The 16,934-nt window shown below is 38.8% G+C and overlaps 2 protein-coding genes across 2 annotated transcripts; one reads left to right on the forward strand and one right to left on the reverse strand.

The window, feature by feature from the left end:
• The first annotated feature begins 156 nt into the window (after positions 1–156).
• Positions 157–10,232, forward strand: LOC106163920 (uncharacterized). The gene is made up of 10 exons (XM_086994032.1): positions 157–209; positions 1,788–1,991; positions 2,298–2,424; positions 2,976–3,101; positions 3,500–3,618; positions 4,249–4,415; positions 5,620–5,741; positions 6,051–7,488; positions 9,592–9,657; positions 9,883–10,232. Exons 2-10 carry the CDS (start codon positions 1,809–1,811, stop codon positions 9,941–9,943), a joined length of 2,409 nt encoding a protein of 802 aa, XP_086850158.1. The 5' UTR covers positions 157–209; positions 1,788–1,808; the 3' UTR covers positions 9,944–10,232.
• On the reverse strand, positions 9,559–16,832 carry LOC106179054 (nmrA-like family domain-containing protein 1). Its single transcript, XM_013562559.3, has 7 exons — positions 16,689–16,832; positions 14,383–14,518; positions 13,787–13,914; positions 13,291–13,435; positions 12,187–12,282; positions 11,309–11,499; positions 9,559–10,907 (listed from the first exon to the last, which is right to left on the reverse strand). Exons 1-7 carry the CDS (start codon positions 16,707–16,709, stop codon positions 10,719–10,721), a joined length of 906 nt encoding a protein of 301 aa, XP_013418013.2. The 5' UTR covers positions 16,710–16,832; the 3' UTR covers positions 9,559–10,718.
• Between the last annotated feature and the right edge of the window lie 102 nt (positions 16,833–16,934).

Raw genomic sequence — 16,934 nt, forward strand, 5'->3', positions numbered from 1 at the left:
GACACTAGTCCATCAGCTACAAAAGTGATAGATAATAATTTATGTAAAAATTATTCTGAAATTTGTAATAGCTATGAAGTATAATTACAATCAAACCTCAAAAGTCAGTTGCGTTTCCCAACTTGGCTAGTGATATTTCTCTCGAACATTTTCAGAAAATCCAAAACATATTTGGAGGGGAGCCCGTTTTGATATCTAACATCCGTGAGGTAAATAATTCACCAAATCCTTAATATAGCCCCTCGTTTCCTTCTGCGCCCAACCCTGTAGCGACCCGTCTCAAAACGAAATCACCAGAAGCACGGCGCACATGTGTTGCGGTTGAACGCTGGTCCAAATATTACAAAATGGCACAACTCGTACATTGGACATTTAAGACCAAAATTACAGCCGACCTTTAAATTATAAACCTGTGTTAGTCAATTGTATTATGGCAAATGGCCTCAAAAACATCTTAACATTTTTGAGAAAAAAGTCAAATATCATTACTGACATGGCTGCTACATGTAGGTTCAAGTCAAAGAAGACTCGTTTTTGGTCTTAAAGTTGTCACCACTACGAGTAAGTTTGTTTTATATGCCTGCACTCTGCTCATTCTCAGTGGGAAACCTTGACGTCACTGAGAATAGCATGCAAGCAGAGTAATGGAAATTAACATTTGCGAGGCGCTTAACTTAAGGTAAGGATCAAAGAATCAATAAAATAACTGAGCACAACAAATCCCACAACTCTGTGCCAACTTCCCATTGTCACAGACATATATATATATATAATGTGAAAAATACAACACACGTGGACGCATAATGTTACTAGAATATGAGAATGTTTTACAAGAATATGATGAAGGAACATTCTCCCCCAAACGAACCCAAAAGCAGCGACGTAGTGCAGCTAAAACATGTCACGTGACATGACAGGCGCTTCACTGGTAGTGGGGAATCTCTTTTATTGGCACGATTCTAAGACAACGATAATTTTTATCATTAACGGAAACGAGTGCATATTCCTCCTTATATCTGTCCTTATTCACTACTTGTATTGTTATGCAATTTTATCTTTTTTCAACTACTTTATATGTGCTAACAAAAATTGATAATTTAAACAGAACCTTGGACAATTTTCCATTTATTCGTCAAAATATCCACTCCGTATTTCACTCATTTTCATTTGACACCCCCACCAACCCCATGGTATGTTTCTGGCTTGCGCACCCAGTAATACGGCTCGTGGCTCGTGGCGCGTGCACTGCTTCAGCTCTGGTGGCAATGTAGTTCCTTTTCAAGAGGCCTTTTCACATCGGGTGATAAATTGCAGCTATACACCTGTATAATCAGGTGTGTAGAGCTTGACAACACCTGCAGATAACCTGGTTGACATGCATGAGAGACATCTCGACACACCCATTTAATGTACAGCAGGAAATAAACTAAAGTTCCCAGTAGGGTAAATATATAGTAGAACCTCTCAAAATATACCAGTACAGACTGTACCGCTAAAGTATACCGCTCGATGTGAAATGGCCCTAAGACTGACCAGTACAATTAGTTTTACGTACAATAAATCACCCCCGGTACCACATGCACTTCAGAGTATTCTGTACCATGTGAGATACCGGTAATATCACATTTTGTTATAAACCACTCTGTGTATCATCGTTGTACTCGCTCATATTAAAAAAAATTCCACGTAACTATTCTGATCTTTTTTACAGACGTTACCTTCATTTAAAAAAAAATTGCAAATAAAGCTGAACCTTGACTAAACTGATCTAACCTCTTTCTTTTCAGCTGGGTACCATAGTTCACGAAATGGGTCACGCCATTGGACTATTTCACGAGCACGTGCGCTCAGACAGAGACCTGTATGTTACTGTAGACCTCGACAGCACGAAACAGGGATTTGAAGGGAATTTTATCCAACCCGATGCAGGAATGACGGCAAATCATGAAGTCCCTTACGACTACGGTTCTGTGATGCACTATAGGGCCGTCGTAAGTATTCCGTCCTTTTGTTACGTAGCATGTGCATATTACACGTAAAAACAAACACGTTTTTCTACAGATAACAATGTTTGAAATGCAATAAAAATGACAACACAGTAAAATTAACTGTATAACACATGAAGTGTTAAGAAGAAATGCAACACGTAATGAAATATTACAATTTGGTATTTTTAAAGCCACGTTTGGCAAAAGGCCATATGCATATATACATGTACCTGACATGTATATATATATATATATATTCTCCAAATGATAACATACCAGTCTGTGTTCCACTATATGTATATAATCCAGGCGTTCAGCGTGGACGGTACAACGCCCACCATACTAACCAACGACCCCCTGTACCAAGGCACCATAGGCCAAAGATGGCAGCTGTCCTTCAACGACGCTCTCATTGTTAACAAGGCGTATTGCGCGGGTGAGTACGAATGGATTTATTTCAAAATATTGGGATCTTAGTTGTTAAATAAAACCCTTGGATGACACATGACAATCCTCTGGCATATTTGCAATGCTGACCTTCGTGTACTAGTAAGTAGTATGTATGGGCATACATGTCGGACACTATTGGGCCATGCAGTGTGAAAGAAGCGGACTCTCCATGTGGAACATAGAGTTCTCCTCCCTTTCTGTCCATACAGGTTAGGTTAAGCGTGACGTTAGTGGTTCAAAATAATTTTTTTGCGTTATTTCTTTAAATTTATCGCATGTGTGTGTTTGTGTGTGTGTTTATGTGTGTGTATGTGTGAGTGTGTGAAAAAGGGCCTTTCACCGTAAAACAATAGCCAGTTCAGAGTAATGAGGAACTTGTAAATTAAACACTGATGGTAACCTGTCAATTATGAGTATGACACGTGGAGAGTCATTTGCCACTGCAAATTATATGTTTATTATATACATGAAGTGTAATTATTATTATTGTTATCCACAATGTTGTAATTCAAGTTTGAATTATTTCATATCACGAAGACAAATGCACCGGAAGTCACCAATGTAGAAATGGTGGATATCCTAATCCCAACAATTGTCTGGTATGCTTATGTCCAGATGGTCTTGCGCCGCCATATTGTACGGAGCCAGAACCACCTGAAATGGGTAAGATAAGAAAAATACGAAGAAAACAATTGTAGAGCTGTATCTTCGTGTTTCTTCTCAATGTTATTTGTGTTGAGGCCTTGACGTAACAGGACTGTCCGGAGACTGGCACATTTTACTTGTAACACTACAAATAAGACCTACAGAGCTCACTCACTGGTTCATTCCGACCTAGATGGCAATACTTTATGTAGCAAATGAAATGTCAGGATTTTATTTATTTATTTATTCATTTATTTTATGTATTAATTAATTAATTAATTAATTAATTAATTAATTTATTTATTATTATTATTATTATTATTATTATTATTATTATTACATATATCAAAGGCCAGCTCTCTCTCACAGTGTAACCTAAATTAGCCACCTATAAGCCAGGTATCTCCTAATTACAGACGTGTGTGGCGGTACGGTTATTTTGACAGAGGAAAACCCGAGGACTCTGGAAGTGAAATCACCGAACGAATACCCATCCTTCTACAAACCATTCACAAGATGTAACTGGCTGATCGAGGTATGGAGCACGTAAATTACTGTCATAACTTCTCCTAGAGAAACTTCTAACGAGAAGTTATTGATACATAATGTTTGAGACGGCGGTGTTTTCAAATGGAATTTTATGTCAAAACAATTATAACATAGCCATAACGATTTATGACCAAATCCAACAGTTGCACTTGAACAGTAAATTTTAAAAAAACTCAAAATTAATTTTTTATGAGGATAGCTGTTTGAACAATAACTAACCGTTATTTTTTATTTTTTATTTTTATTTTATTTATTTATTTATTTATTTATTTTATTTTTTTGTTATTTTAGTGGTCATTAAATTTTTGAAAATACTCCTTTCGACTCTGTATTTAAACATGATAATATCTATCTATCGTCATGTTAATATATTGTACAGACACATAAAACGGTCTAAGACAGAAATTGTGTAAGTGTGTGCGCTTACGCCCCTGTGTGTGTGAAAGTGGAGTATGCATGCATGGGTGGTTTGTATCATGGTAAAACAGATAATGACAACATATGACCTTTTACGTACACTTGCAGGCCTCCACTTCTGAAAGTGTGTGTGCGTGTGTGTGAAGTATCTACCTTATTAAAACAGCAAAATAAACGTATTTAACCAATTATTTTATAGGCACCTCCAGGCTACCTTATACAATTCCAATTTATACCCAAAGAATCTTTCGTTGGACAATTCGGAATGTACACCACGGATCTGCCTTGTAGTTCCTCGAGCAAACAGTGCTTTGATTTTGTGGAGATTAAGTACGACGCCAACGACTTCGGAACAACTGGACCAAGGTGAGTGTATGGACACTGTACTAACAGGGCACCTGTATAAAAAAATGTTCCAGTAAACACATGAATAACCTTTGACTCAAACCAGTACTCAAGGGTATTTAAGGCTTCGTTCACATGCAATGTCTATTTTCTAAATTCTATTTTCTATTCGCGGCATGTCTTATGATCACAGTCTGTGCCCTGAATATCCCGCGGCGTAATTACTGGCAGCGCGAGCCAGTTACTATAAGTTACTATAAGTAACTGGCTCGCGCTGCCAGTAATTACGCGGCGAGATATTTAGGGCACAGACCGTGATCATAAGATAGCGCGAATAGAAAATAGAATTTAGAAAATAGACATTGCATGTGAACGAAGCCTAAGTGACGCTCCCTATGGCGTTGTCTACTTAAAATAACTGGCCAGTCATTATAAGCAGCCACCATATTCCTATATGCTCCTATGAACTGGTAATATCAACATCAAGTACGCTCCAGTAAAATATTAAAAGGGTTAAAGCACTTTAAGGTGTATATAAGGTTGTATAAGAAGCTGTGAACTGCAAAAATAAGCGTTTGGGGAAGTTTCAAACCCATGAAGTGTACCTTTAAGCAAAACTGTTCTATTCTGCCTTTGGATTATTCGGTCAATATTGAAGAAACTGGTCCCAGTTTTATAAAGGACGTTTAGCACTAACCAGTGTTTAACTCTAACCAGACCTAAATAGTCTGTTAGTAAACTGACCTTTAAATAATTATTTAATCCAGTTAAACACTGGCCAGTTAACTAATTGGCTGTTTTCCGTCAGAAGACTGTACATAAAACACATTTTAACCATCTTTTAGTTAATGGGTGTTAGGAGAATTTATCCACTGGTTAGGCTTATCCACTGGTTAGTGCTAAACGTCCTTTATAAAACTGGGCCCTGGTGTATACGATAATTCTTGTTTACAGCTTTAAATGTCAGACTAAGAAAAGAATTTAAAAATCTTTAAAACTGATCTAAAAAAAAGCTATCATTCAATATTTATTTTCTTAATTAATTCGCGTCGGGTATGCTTTGATATACAAACGAAGACACTGGGGAAATTTCAAGAAACGCTTGTTTCTTTTCTATAGAAGTGTCAACATCGGAGAGAACCCCTTTAAACTCAAGATTCAGCAAGTTTATTTCCCATATCTACAACAAATTATTTTCTAAATAAAACAAATTTTTGTGTTGCAGATTTTGCTGCAGTGGAGAGCCGACGGCAGTGGTGACATCCGTCACAAACAGAGCCCTCGTGTTGTTCAGATCGTATCTGCAGTTTTTCATATTAATCGGCTTCCAGATGGACGTCAGTATAGGTGAGAGGCGAAACTTTCACTTTCGTTTTCCTTTACTATATTTTGTAATGTTGGATGTGAATTTACATGTACATGAGAGGGAAAACTCAACTTCGTTTTCAATTCCCAACTTGCTTACGGCAGCCTACCCGGATTTATGAAAGAGCGCTCTTACATGTAGTTTTCAGTGTTGATTTAATCAATATGGAAAGCACATTGGAAGCATGATTATCCCATTGAATTTATCTATTTAAGTATTTATCTTTTCTGGTATTTTCCAACGTAGCTGTTGGTAACGTCAAACATTAAAAAATCTGTTGCTGTTTTCAGTGCCAGATCCTGCAGTCATCACAACTACAACTACTACACCAACCACAACTACTACACCCACAACAACTACTACACCAACAACAACAACAACTACACCAACCACAACTACTACGCCCACTACAACTACTACGCCTACTACAACTACAACACCAACCACAACTACTACACCCACTACAACTACAACACCCACTACAACTACTACACCCACTACAACTACTACACCCACTACAACTACAACACCAACCACAACTACTACACCCACTACAACTACAACACCAACCACAACTACTACACCCACTACTACTACAACACCAACCACAACTACTACACCCACTACAACTACAACACCAACCACAACTACTACACCCACTACTACTACAACACCAACCACAACTACTACACCCACTACAACTACAACACCAACCACAACTACTACACCCACTACAACTACAACACCAACCACAACTACTACACCCACTACTACTACAACACCAACCACAACTACTACACCCACTACAACTACAACACCAACTACAACTACTACACCCACTACAACTACAACACCAACCACAACTACTACACCCACTACAACTACAACACCAACCACAACTACAACACCCACAACAACTACTACACCCACTACAACTACAACACCAACCACAACTACTACACCCACTACAACTACAACACCAACCACAACTACGACACCCACTACGACTACAACACCCACTACAACAACTACACCAACTACAACTACTACACCAACTACAACTACTACACCCACTACAACTACAACACCAACCACAACTACTACACCCACTACAACTACAACACCAACCACAACTACTACACCCACTACTACTACAACACCAACCACAACTACTACACCAACTACAACTACAACACCAACCACAACTACGACACCCACTACAACTACAACACCAACCACAACTACGACACCCACTACAACTACACCAACAACAACTACAACACCAACCACAACTACAACACCAACTACAACTACAACACCAACCACAACTACAACACCAACTACAACTACTACACCAACAACAACTGCAACACCTACCACAACTACTACACCAACCACAACTACTACACCCACTACAACTACAACAACTCTTGGTGAGGAAGACTGCGGGGGCTGCACCATCTCGTCGTACTGGGCGTGGCAGCCGCCGTGTGTGGACGCTAATGGCAGACAATACTGCTGCGAAGACGCTCTCGTACATCCTGTTACCGGCTGGTGCAAACTGCCCGTGTGGCGGGGGACAGCGTGGTCCTTCTGGACAAATTGCGACACTGCTGGGCGTGGCTGTGGCTGTGGAGAAAGGCAAAGGGAGTACGCATGCTGGGACCCATATTACGAACAAATACCCATGTTGGACAGAAAACCGCCGTATTCGGACTGCAGAGTTTGGTATGTTTTATACTGACTTCAGACATAAAATATGGTGTTTTGGTCCTGTAACCTGTATAATACGAGAGGCTTTTTGTTTAAAAAGTGTTTAAACATTAGGGTCAAATTTATCTTCTTCTTTGAACCAAGTTAAATCAGTAATGGCTCATTGAAATTTCATATTGTGCTTTTCGCGCACGAAAGACATTGTTAATGCTGTAGACCAATGTTCCCTTTATTAAGAGTAACTATTACGGTTTATCTTCAAGTAAACTGTCTAAAGTTTTTGGCTGAAAGGCCAAACAACCTAATTTTGGGCTTTAGCTCCTTTGTCAATCGGACAATTTTAGCATTTTGGTTGTGGGATGGTTCAATGGGAGTCAAATGAGAGAGCATTTCAACTTCGCTGCTCGACTTACTAGGGTTGCGTAAAGCCAGGCGAGGTGTTGCGGAATTTAGAGCGCGGGGCTAGAAAAAATGGTATATTAACGCGTGGGGCGTGCCATCGAATAGAAATAATTTATTTTATCCACGGATATTGTTTTAGTTGTTTTCTACTAAGTTTTATAAAATTATATTCAGTTGCAAAACAGCACGGACACTCGCCATGTCTTACGCGGAACTTGTATCGTTTTCTGAGAGGTGATTCACGGCGCATACAGTTTAACCCTTAATGGTTTTAACAGGTTAACCCTTATGTGCCTCACATAGACACTCACATTAGTCTGGTATGACGTCACGCAATACGTCACATAATACCGTAAACTTCGTTTCCGGGTACCTCAGTTGTCTTTCATCCCATTAGATAAATCAATAGAATTATAGGTTTGACTATTACCCGAGGTAACTTGAATACACGTATATATCTGTTTGATTGATAATAATAATTATTATTATACCTACGTGTACATATTGTTGCCCAAGTAATTAATGTATAAGGTCCGGTGTAGCACTAATACCTGTCGCAGCTTTGATGCTAGTTCTATTACAGCTTCATTTCTCATGGGACTGGTACATGTTATCAAAAATGGTACTAACAGCGCAGTCCAGGCGTCTTAATCTGTGTCTGTACATTAATGGCTTAATCACTCTGCAAGCGTTACGTGTAAAAACACAGAAATGTGTGACTAGATGTAGATAAGACGTGGCGATGAAGCTGTACTTTAATTTATATCAGTAAACTATAAGGCTACTGGACACGAACACTTACATTTGCACATCATTTCATAGAATGCCTACAAAATATCTTTGCAAATATCCATTTCGATTTTGGCACATTTTCTTTAATAAAGGGAACACTTTCTGTTGGCGGCCATGATTCGGCCATATTGGCGGCAAAGGTACCCATGATTGGCTTGAAGGTCTTATGTGGACCAATGCCCTAGGTACAGATTAAGAGCTAGCTCACGGTGGATCACCCATGGCACAGCATATCTTTTTTTTATTATGCGGCCCAGCACGATAAAACTAACAGGAGTGTAGAAGAATAGTTAATAAGTGTACAAGGTGTTGACGAAAAACAATGTGATTACTGTCGTTTAGGATAAAATGCAGACAAAATAAGAGTTACCAGAGGTATAGGAAAGGCAAGAGTTTGAACAGCACCTCTAAGGGTGAGTCAAAACAGACAAAACGGAGGAAAAACGAGCAAATTTGGAAACGTTTTTGGAAAAACACACCAAGGGGCTTAAGGCTTAAGGGTGAGTCGAAGTGTAAAGAAGTATAATTAATTAGTGTTTCCATATATTGTATATGCAGTTTTTCACTTTGCAATGCTTATCATACTCTTGAAACTCCATTCTTATTCCTTGGCAAACAGCGTACGTTTGCATTTAATCGACTAAATCCCGAATGGCTAATGATGTTGCTCCTAGCCACGCTTCATATGTTCGACATTTTATTCCCTAACTGACTAATTATATCTATCAGATGGGTACGTGGTTTGGCTTTTATTTTTGCCACCGCTTATGCTTATAACATTAGCAAACGAAAACTTGTCATTAATTATTATAATCATTTGTTAGAGATTCTAACTTGTATTGCTGTTTATTAACACACGAGATTTTATATAGAAAGACTGCAGTGATGTCATGAAATTAATATTTCGTTTATTTATGTATTTAGGCAAAGACAACGGTGTAACAGTATAGCTTGTTCTGCAGCAGAATGTGATTATAACACCAACCCCGAGTAAGTACCCAGATATGTGAGACAATGTATAAAACTGATTACAACATATATTAGTGAACAAAGAATTGGATTTATTAGTAAAAACTATCATTTTGCCCACAAAACATGAAAAACGCCCACACAACATGAAAAAAGTTGCATCGTCAACGAGATTTGCTATTTGCTCGAAGACACATTGGGTTTGTTTTCTCCTAGTTTTACATTAACGTTTTTCTTCTGTTTCAGCTGCGGTTGTTGCGAAGGGTTTGTCAGAGACGATTATAACCAATGTGTACGACAACCATAAGTCATCGAGAATGAGACACTTAGATGTAAAAATTAGAGATATTGGGATCGCAAAGAATTTGGAACTCAAACATCCTAAGTTATAATTATTATCATTGAATAATAACGGATCAATTAGACGTGGATGGTCATAAAAGCAAGACTTCAAAAACATCATGAAAGGAAAGGACACACAGTTGTCTCCACGAGCTGCTCACGTACATAACTTGTTCATTTTGATTACATCATTAATAAAATGTAATATAACATATTGATCAGTGTGCAAATAATGAATCCCAAGTATACTCTTCTGCAGCGTTACGGTCTTCAGTGGTTTCCGTGGTGTGTATTTTCATGAACGTGGTTGCCCAGCAGACAAATTATGTTGTTTTAACGTTGAAACAACGTTGAACCATAACGTTGATAAGACGTTAGATAAACATTGGATTTGAAATTGGATCAACGTCAGATAACAACGTTGTATCAACGTCAGATAACAATATTGTATCAACCCCAGTTGTTAGACAACACAATATTATAAAGCACAGGGGACTAAAGACACAAATACATGTATGGCCTAGGAACAAACAAAACGCATCAGTAAGCTTGGTTATATAACAAATTCATCATGTTTGACGGTTAAAATGTCACACTGTGTCTTCCAAGAAATCGCAGTATTTGTCGTAATACTATGTTTTAAAAATTGTGCTTTTAATGAAAAATTCTCGACAACGACACATCTCGTATTCCAATCCAAACAAGATCTTTGCAAAATCCCAGCGACCTAGATCACGATATTACGCATTCCAGGCTTTCAAAAGAGCTTCTTTGTTCGCTGTCACCCACTGCTCCAGGGTCGCCATCTTTGGGTTTAGCCGCTTACATTCTTCTGGATTCCTGTCGATTCCACACTGGTAGAACCGAAACATATTGGCCAAGTCATTGGCACCGGGGAAACCAAACCCTGCCATCTGTTCAGCTGTCATCTGCAAGCATATAAAGAAAAATGAATGAATGGATGCATATATAAATAAATGAGATAAAATAAAAATATGACAATTTGACAAAGGGTTCGCGGGTCTCTGTAAACTCCCCGGACCCCCCCCCCCCCCCCCCCAGCCAGTTGTTACATCGTGGCATGCCTAGGCCGACATATTGCCGACTTTCACACCAAGGGGAATATTCCTACATCTGCAGCTAAAATGACCGCATGCAACCTTTTTACCAAATACATAAAGATAAGCTATATTAGAAAAACACATTCTGTAAAATGAAAGCCATAGTATAACATGTTTGTACTACAGTGACTATTTTAGTTGAATCTGTTTATGAGCTTATCAGCATGACCTAATGAAAATGTAATATTGCAGCAAAAAAGGGTTATTACCTTGGGATTAACGACAGTGACTCCCAGAATCTTGCTGAACATGTCGCAGTATTGGTCTATGGTGTATATCCAGCTGGCGAGCCCAAGAGACTTCCCGGTCCACTCCCTGGGGTTGTTGAACAACTGATGGATGCACTCTCCCGCGTCTGCGCACACGATCATGTGCATAGGAACATCTCCCATTGGTATCCCTGACGGGAAAATGAACTTAAAAGTCTGTATTACTTGTTCACAGAAAAAGTGTAGCATAGACGTTTTCTTTTACCAAAAGACGGCGCCACGAAGACTCCCAAACACGTGGTGCTTTTCTATAGAAAGACCTCCAATCGACCCCAGTACTTAATACAATAAGAAATGAAAGTAGCGCATTGAGTGATTTCGTGTATTAAACGTGAGATGAGACAAGGGAACTGATTGCAATTTTAAAACCATGAGCACGGGCCAGTCTAACTGCAGTCTCCTTAAATACAATCAAAACAGATATTACCACTGTTATAATTAGACACTGCACATTTTAGAATTTAAGGTTTCAAAAAAATTATAATTAACTTATATCAACGACCCTATTTTCTTCAATATGTTGAGTAAATATTTAAGCATTCCAATCCCATCATATAATTATAATTGGCATAAATATCTCACTGTCCTTTAAAGTATGCTGGCCATTTTATCTGTTTATTACTAAGTAGAATAAGTATCATTGTGTCACCTATATTATTATGTCTAAAAAAAGGTGCATTATCAAATAAAAACCGAGGGCCTCCTATGCCATTCTCTTTATAAAGGCAACTGCCAATGCAAAGAACTCTTCTTATCGTGCACAATGCTTTCCGTTAATGTCGATTTTTGTTAAATAACGTTTGAAGCAGCTGGCTTACCCAAAGCAAAATTTCCGTCCTGTGTCTTTTGGGGTTTCATTATACCGAAAAGGTTCTCGGCGTAGAAGGCATACCGCACAACCGTGTGAGGAATTCCTGTAAATAATGAAAACAAGACTTACTAGCTATTAAAGGGATAATAACTCTTCGTATGAGATCTATATTTCACAATAAAAACATTGTGAATAACTCATAGAAATATAATATATTCTGTTTTACCACAAAAACGGCAGTTATAGCTATTACTCTGATATCTGAGCTTGTCTTTAGACCACGTGACCTCCACTAATGGCTATACTCTGTGAAAATCTCTTAAGAGATTTTAACAAAAAACCGAACTTTTTAGAAAAAAAAAACAGGGACTAACTTTGAATGTAAAAATGGATTCATTAACCATTGGTAAGTATGGGAAAATTGTTGTTTACTCTAGGAAAATTCATTTTTTGGCTGAAACGAAGAGTTATTATCCCTTTAAGTTAGTTCTGTCTCTCAAGTCTATACGAAAACTACTGAAATAATACTGGCAAGGGGAATCCACCAAGATAAAATAAAACAACGTCACTAATAGGGAACGTACTAGAACCCGCGAGTACTGGGTTCAGCTTTTTGGCAATAAGTCTGAAACTCACTGCGTTGGGAATATCTTTTTTCGAAAGCGATACAAAAGTCAAACGCAAAACATAGTAACAGCAAACTGTCGTGCATTTTTCTGTAATTTGTCAGAACTTAACACCAAGCAACCATAAAATATGCGTCGATAAGTTCTGACAACTTTTATTCGTTGGCGCACCGCAATCTAGTCTGCTATTATATGTGATTCAACTCTCTCCAATTCCGTGAAACATCAGTGGATTTGACGCAATGCGCGAGACGTAGAAACAAAGAATGTATTCTGGTTTCCTACCAGCTTTTTTTTTTCTTGAGATGCAGAAAACTAGAGCACATCCTGCAATGATGTTGCAGCGAAAAAGAACCATAGCCTAAAATCCGGTCTTTACTTGAAGTGATAACAGTCCTTTTGCAACTTCTGACCAATGCCGTTTTGCAGTCTGTACATGTACTAGTATATGTAGGATCCTTGAAAATTCGAGAATATGTTTTTACCTTTTGCTTTCATATATTCCTCAATAACCGCTTTCCCGTCAAAGTGGGCCACGGAAATACCCTTCAGTTTTTCTGCTGCGTCCAGGCTGCTGAAGACTAGGTGCTTCACACCACAGTCTGCGCATGCGTCGGCAATGTTTTTGCCCTGGTTACAAACAAGAATAGATAGATATGGGCACAGATTTTGCAGGTACTGGTAAGCAGACAGAACAGACAAGCTAGATTTTTTCTAAACAATATGGATAAGCATACTAATTAATTTTCATATTTGCGTACAGGTGGAATTTATACCCACAGAGATAAATCTGAGGTCGACTGCAATCATTCTTAACGGATGCTAGAGAGTATTTTTATATTTTTATATTAAAATTTTTATTTTTATTTTTTTATATTTTATATTATAATTTTTTATTATAACTTTTCTAAAAAATATTTAAAAATAATCGTCTGACTTCAGGGATGCTACGTCAGCATACATTGTGTTGCTCATACATACCTGCTGAATTTCTTTCTCTTTGTCAAAGTACTCCCACCAGTTGGTGACGGCAAAGCAGCCATAGGCGCCGCTCAGCGCCGACTTCAGGGACGCCACGTCGTCAATGTCTGCCTTGACGACCTCACAACCTGCAGGAAATGTGGTGTCATGGGTGTGGTTATGAGAGAGAGTGAGAGAGAGAGAGAGAGAGAGTGAGAGAGAGAGAGAGGAGGGATGGAGATTGAGATAGGGAGAGACAGAGCGAGAGATAAGAAGAAGAGAGTGAGAAATAAAGGGAGGGGGGAGAGGGAGATACAGAGAAAGACAAAGAGAAAGATAGAGAGGGAGGGGGTAAATATATATATATATATATATATATATATATATATATATATATAGAGAGAGAGAGAGAGAGAGAGAGAGAGAGAGAGAGAGAGAGAGGAGGGATGCGGAAGGTTACAGTAATCCACATATACCTAAATTAATCTACATCAAAGCCATTACAGCAACTCGTGTTTGCCTGAAATCATTTAAAGAAAACTGGGTATAACTGATCAGGCAAAACTAAGTAAAACTGCTAACATCATAACAGTGTAGTTGGTCAAGTCAAGACTGACCTATCTGGCTCAGAGCCTTGCCTTTGGCGCTACCAGGGTTACGAGTGACCACTCGCACTTTGTACTGGGGGTCTCCTGCTAAGGCTTTGGCAACAGGACCCCCCTGGGTCCCAGTGGCGCCAAATACTACGACAATCTGGAATGTAAATGACATCATGATGTTAGTTTAACATAAAGGGTTTTTCATATCGAGAGGTTGGCAACCGCCCGACAGCTTATCACGCACAGTATATAGGACAGTAGGTGTGAAATAATCATCTGAACGGACTCTCAGCGATCATAAATTATAAACTTAGCTAAAACAGCAGAAATCGGACATGAGGAGAACTTGGGAACAAAAACTTTTTGCGTAAATGCATGTTAGGATCTACAGTGCAGCGACCAAAGTGTATCGGTACAGTCAATATCACTAAACCCCCCTTTACGTCCTTTGTGCGACCATGAAACCGGAGGCACAAGCATCGCTTTGGTTGCAGTATGAATGCTCAATGAATGGCCAGTTGTCGGCAAGTAAATTAAAGTTGTTTTTTTTTTTACTCTAGCTCAGATGGGGCTGTACTACGGAACGCAGAACGGACGCCGTCCAGTCTAAAGGGGGCTTAAGGGATACCGCTCAATGAAAAGAACCTCACATACACCCTACTGCAGTCAAGACACCAGACCACATGTTCTTATTTTTCAAATAACCAAATGAGGTCTTATATCGGGCCTAGACTATGCTTTTTCTAGTTGATTAAATTGTACACAGGGCATTTTATAAGAAAAAAATAACTTTCATTGCGGTCATTTACGTATGTTGTCATATTTCCAAAGTCTTTGGAAATCCACTCAAAATCTCCTTAATACAAAAAGTGCCTAAATATAGACCCATTAATTCGGCGTTTCGCTTCAACGCCTGAGATAGAAAAACATTCCCGAATTTACAAGTTACTGCCTTGGCTAGCAATTTCCAACGTTGAGCTAAAAATGTCGGTAGATGAAATGTTTAACTCTATATGTTATCCATGTTATGTAGGCTACTAGTACATCGATGTTCATGAAAGACACCAACAAAGTCAATCATAATATATAGCTTAATTACCGTTGATTGGTTACTTGGCCAGTTACGTCCAGTTACTTGACCAGTTAATGACTTTAATTATTGCCAAACTCAAATGAGATTCAACTTCTCCACCTTAACTAAAGACCAGCATACATGCAGTGTAATATTGGAATGGAATGTATCACATAGCGTTTAAAGAGGTTTAAAGTAAACAGACATACAATGTAACCTTCATGAGAGCACACGAGGCGACGCATGGGTGGCCGTCAGGTATTGAGACTCGATAGTAGGCCTACCCATATTTTACAAAGGGTTAGTGGAATTATTCACCAATTTATCCGTTCACCAGATTTTTTCAGCGGAGAGAACGGATTGTAAGAGATGTGCGGTTAGAGCCTTAGGATTTAAGCTTTAATTATCATCCAGATACCGAAGATGAGGTTTTTCCTGCCTCTAATTATTCAATAATGCTTCTACCTTTGTTCTGATTCAAAATAATAAAAATTAATCCCATCCAAAATGTAAATTATCGAATGTATGTTATTATAAGGCAGTAAATAAGGAATTTTTGGCAAAGGCTAACTATATCCTAAAAGAGCCGATCATCTCGCTCTTTATCTCCGTTCTCCCAGCTGCCTGCAGGTGTCCGGTGGATGACCTACTTCCTGGCTAGGGTCAGTTTGGGCGAAACACCACATATTGATATAGGCCTATACAGACCCGTACACAGGTGAGGCATTTTGAAAAAATAAAATGGTTTGAAAAATTCTGAATAAAAATTGGTCTGGGTTGTACATCATCAATGTCATTTTAAAGATGGGTCACCTGAAGGGGCAAAATGTCAGATTTTGTCGAAAAAAAAATCCCTCTGAACTGGCCGGCTACAGGCTTGAGATTTACACACACACACACACACACACACACATACACACACACACACACACACGTGTACAGATAAAGGAACAAGGTTTTAACCGCGTGGCGTCAACAACTCTTGGTGGTTTCTTTGCAGAGATCAAACACACGCGCACACACCTGTCTGTACACACCTATAGTTACGCAACATACATGTACATGTACTGATTATCATGCCCTTCGTACCGGTAGTATGATTTACATTCAGAAAAGTGTACCCTATTTAATTACCCCACCATTAAACTACAATGCTTCTCTCTGTCCTTTCTCTCTCTCTCTCTCTCTCTCTCTCTCTCTCTCACGTCCTCCATAATTCAGTTATCGTTGTACACATGTACTCTGTACTTACACGAGCTGACTTGTCCGCCATCTTAGCAGGAATGAGGCGACCCCAGCTGAGGTGAAGTGTGCCAAATAGGTAAACAAAACACTGCAGTGCGAGCGTTAAGAAAGTATACTACTCGCGCCTGTTGTTGAACAGCGGCAAGTGTGTTGTAGAAAACTGGTAGAGCTGACATGAAAAACAAATTGCATAAAGGGAAAAATGTAATCATGAAGAGGAGTGCTTTTTTGAAGATTTTAAAGTCCAAATTAA

The sequence above is a fragment of the Lingula anatina genome, chromosome 8 (genome assembly GCF_051362555.1).
Source record: "Lingula anatina isolate TDL-2025a chromosome 8, LinAna3.0, whole genome shotgun sequence".
In the NCBI taxonomy this organism is placed as follows: Eukaryota; Metazoa; Brachiopoda; class Lingulata; order Lingulida; family Lingulidae; genus Lingula; species Lingula anatina.